The sequence below is a fragment of the Tupaia chinensis genome, unplaced genomic scaffold (genome assembly GCF_000334495.1).
Source record: "Tupaia chinensis unplaced genomic scaffold, TupChi_1.0 Scaffold000673_1, whole genome shotgun sequence".
NCBI classification, from domain to species: domain Eukaryota; kingdom Metazoa; phylum Chordata; class Mammalia; order Scandentia; family Tupaiidae; genus Tupaia; species Tupaia belangeri.
Genome location: NW_006160196.1, coordinates 106,546 through 109,639, shown reverse-complemented (window position 1 = coordinate 109,639; position 3,094 = coordinate 106,546). Strand labels below are relative to the sequence as shown.

Below are 3,094 nucleotides of genomic sequence, written 5' to 3'. Positions count from 1 at the left end.
GCGGCGCCAGACAGGCAGAGACAGAGAACGAGAAATCACCCCCCAGGGGGTATGGCCATGCCGCAATCCCTTCTCCTCCGTTCTCCTCTTGGGATCTTGGGCCTGCAAGCACACGCACCCGGCGTGAGTTTTAAGCCACCGGGTCCGGGAGGCGAACCACAGTCGACTACGTGGGAGTCCAGCGACATAGCCATTACGCTAACTGCTGGTCCCTCAATCCCATTATTTCATGAAATTTTTGAAGTGCCCTCTTGTGTGCCGAGTGCCTGCTCCATGCCCGCCCGCTGGGTACATGGCTGTCCGGGGCCTCTATCACTGAATCTGGGTTGGGGTCTGACTCCATGGCTCACCGTTGACCTTGACCCCCACTCCTCACCCCTGCAGCCGACCTCCTCCTGGAGCCTTGCTCCCATTACCGCTTCCTGACCAACGGGCCGTCGTCCTCCCCGGGCCAGGAGCGGGAGCTCTTCCAGGAGACGCTGGAGTCCCTGCGGGTCCTGGGATTCACCCACGAGGAGATCACCTGTGAGTGAGGCCCAGCCCTCTCGGCCAGGGCAGGGGCTGGGGTGGTGCCCAGGGGCCTGGCCATCCCTGTTTCAGTTTACCCACTCAAGCACCTTCTGAACACCTGCTGGGTGTGGGCACTAGGGCCACAGCAGGCGTGAGACAGACAGATGTCCGAGAACCACAGTCCCGGTGAATAGGGATTACGGAGGCTGTTAGGAGGTGATGCGTGCTGTGGAGAAGAGTGCAGCCAGGGGTGGGGACGGAGCGAGGGAGGTGCGCCGGAATGGGGGACTGGGGGACAGGGGGGACGGAGGAAGGAGGGAGGAGGGAGGTGGAGGGAGGTGCAACTGACTGACAGGGATGGGACGGAGGTGCACCAGGATGCGGGGAAGGGGGGAGGAGCACCAGACCGGATGGAGGGAGGAAGATGCACCAGGACAGGGTGGAGGGGGGACGGAGGGAGGGAGGTACACCGGGATGGGGTGTTTGAGCAAAGACCTGGGGAAGAGAAGGAAGGGAGATCACCCCAGGCAGAGGGAACAGCCTGTGAGAGCCGTGAGGCAGGAAAGGTGTGGCCCATCTCAGGGACTGGAACTTCTAGAGATGGAGCTGTGGAGGCCACAGAGCCTCAGACACCAACCAGGGGGCTAGGGCATTGTCCTGGGGCTCTGGGGAGCCATGGCTGGGAGTAGGGGCTGGACAAGGTCATCTCTGGAGGCCAAAAGACCCCCAAAGGGGCTGGGGAAGAGATACTGGAGTGGGGGAGGCTGGAGGCCAGAAGGAGGCTGGGAAGGGTCCCTGCGAGACCCAGAGCCTGGTCCTGGGTCTGCTCTGGTTGGTCCAGGCTGGGTGCTCCGGTGCTAGATACCTGGCCTGTTCGCCGGGTTAGGCTGCTCTGCCCCACCTTCGTCACCGCACCATGTCCTGAGAACCTGAGAACCACTCTGTTCTGCTGCGCTGGTTTTCTCTGGCCCTCTAACCCAACCAGAAACCCAGTGCCCTGAACAGCAGGTATTCATTGTCTCGGGGTTCTGGAAGCCAGAAGTCTAGGCCGGCTCATTCTGGGGGATCTATCCGACGCCTCTCCCCTGGTTCCTGGGGGTCTCCTGGCTTATCATGTTAGGGATGGAGCAGGGTGGGGGGTGCGTAGTGTGGAGGCTGGGGGTTCTCTGGGTGAGGCCTCTAAGGTAGAGACCTGCCCTGAGGTGTAGAATGAAGCTGCAAACTTGAGTAAAAGTGGGAAAAGAGAAGTTTCTAATAGAAATGGGAAGATTCTAACAGGAAAATACGCCCACGCCAAAGGTGGCGGGTAGGACGACTGCACGGGGAATGGGGTGGGGCGCCGCCTTCACTGGGGCTGGTCCTGAGCGTCAGCCCGGAGGTGGCCCTGGGGCCGGTCTTCCGTTTGAGTTGGTGGGCTTTTGCTCCTGCGTTCTTCTCACCAGGAACGGGGATCTTACTGCCTGGTCGGGTCGATCCGTGTGCCCAGTGTGGGTGCTGGAGGAATGCGCCTGCGCACAGGGATGGTTCTGCCACGTCGGTTTATCGCCGAGTGGGAGGTTATGGGGACCAAGTGTGTGGACAATTCCTGTGTGTGCCTGTGGAACAGCGGGAGGTCTAGGTCTTTTGAAAGAAAGTTCAAGCAAGAAGGGGGACCATCAGGTGGCATCGTGGTTAAAGCACTGGGCTCCCATGTGGCTGACCATGGTTCAAGTCCTGGACCTGGAGGCTTGCTTTTCTACCTTCCTTTTTTTCTCTCTCTCTGTCTCTCTCTGGTCAAATTAAACAAATAATAATGATGACAATAAATGAAATGAAATAATTTTTTTTTGAGAGATTTTCACTGTAGGGCGCGTGCGCTCGCCAGACAGACAGAGAGAGACATAGAGACAGAAAGCGAGAAATCACCCCCCAGGGGGGATGGTCACGCCGCAATCCCTTCTCCTCCATTCTCCTCTCGGGATCTTGGGCACGCACGCACACGCGCCCGGCGTGAGTTTTAAGCCACCGGGTCCTCCCTCTCTAGGCTTATTGACACAGAGTCTTGGTCCTCCCTGCCACCTCCTGCAGGGTGGCCATGCCTCAATTCCTTCTCCATTCTCTCAGGATTTAGGGCATTCATGCACATGCATCTGGTATGTTTCTTAAGCGGCTGGGTTGGGGACTCAAACTGTGAAGTCAGGTCGGTCATGCAGAATCCTGTTGCCTTAACCATCACGTCATCTGCTGGCCCGAGACATCAGTCTTTTTCAAGGCCTCGTAGTGTTTTGTTTTCTGGATGAACTATGATTTTAAAAAAGTTTTTTTTAAGAATTATTTTATTTGGGAACCAGCAGTTAGCATAGTGGCTGTGTTGCTGGATTCCCACATAGTCGACCACGGTTCGCGTCCCGGACCCGGTGGCTTAAACTCATGCTGGGCGCGTGTGCGTGTGTGCCCAAGATCCCGAGAGGAGAATGGAGGAGAAGGAATTGTGGTGTGGCCACCCCTATGGGGGGTGATTTCTTGCTTTCTGACTCTATGTCTCTTTCTGTTTGTCTGGCGAGCGCACACACCCTATAGCGAAAACCTCTCCAAAAAAAAAAGA

The 3,094-nt window shown here is 57.5% G+C and overlaps 1 protein-coding gene across 3 annotated transcripts in view; it reads left to right on the top strand.

Moving 5' to 3' along the window:
• MYH14 (myosin heavy chain 14) overlaps window positions 1-3,094 on the top strand; it is a 107,884-nt gene that overhangs the window by 24,753 nt on the left and 80,037 nt on the right. For all 3 annotated transcript variants that reach the window (XM_006160113.2, XM_014592265.1, XM_014592264.1), the window contains one exon: window positions 385-525. In XM_006160113.2, the coding sequence (XP_006160175.1) occupies window positions 385-525 (141 nt within the window). The remainder of the gene's footprint in view (window positions 1-384; window positions 526-3,094) is intronic.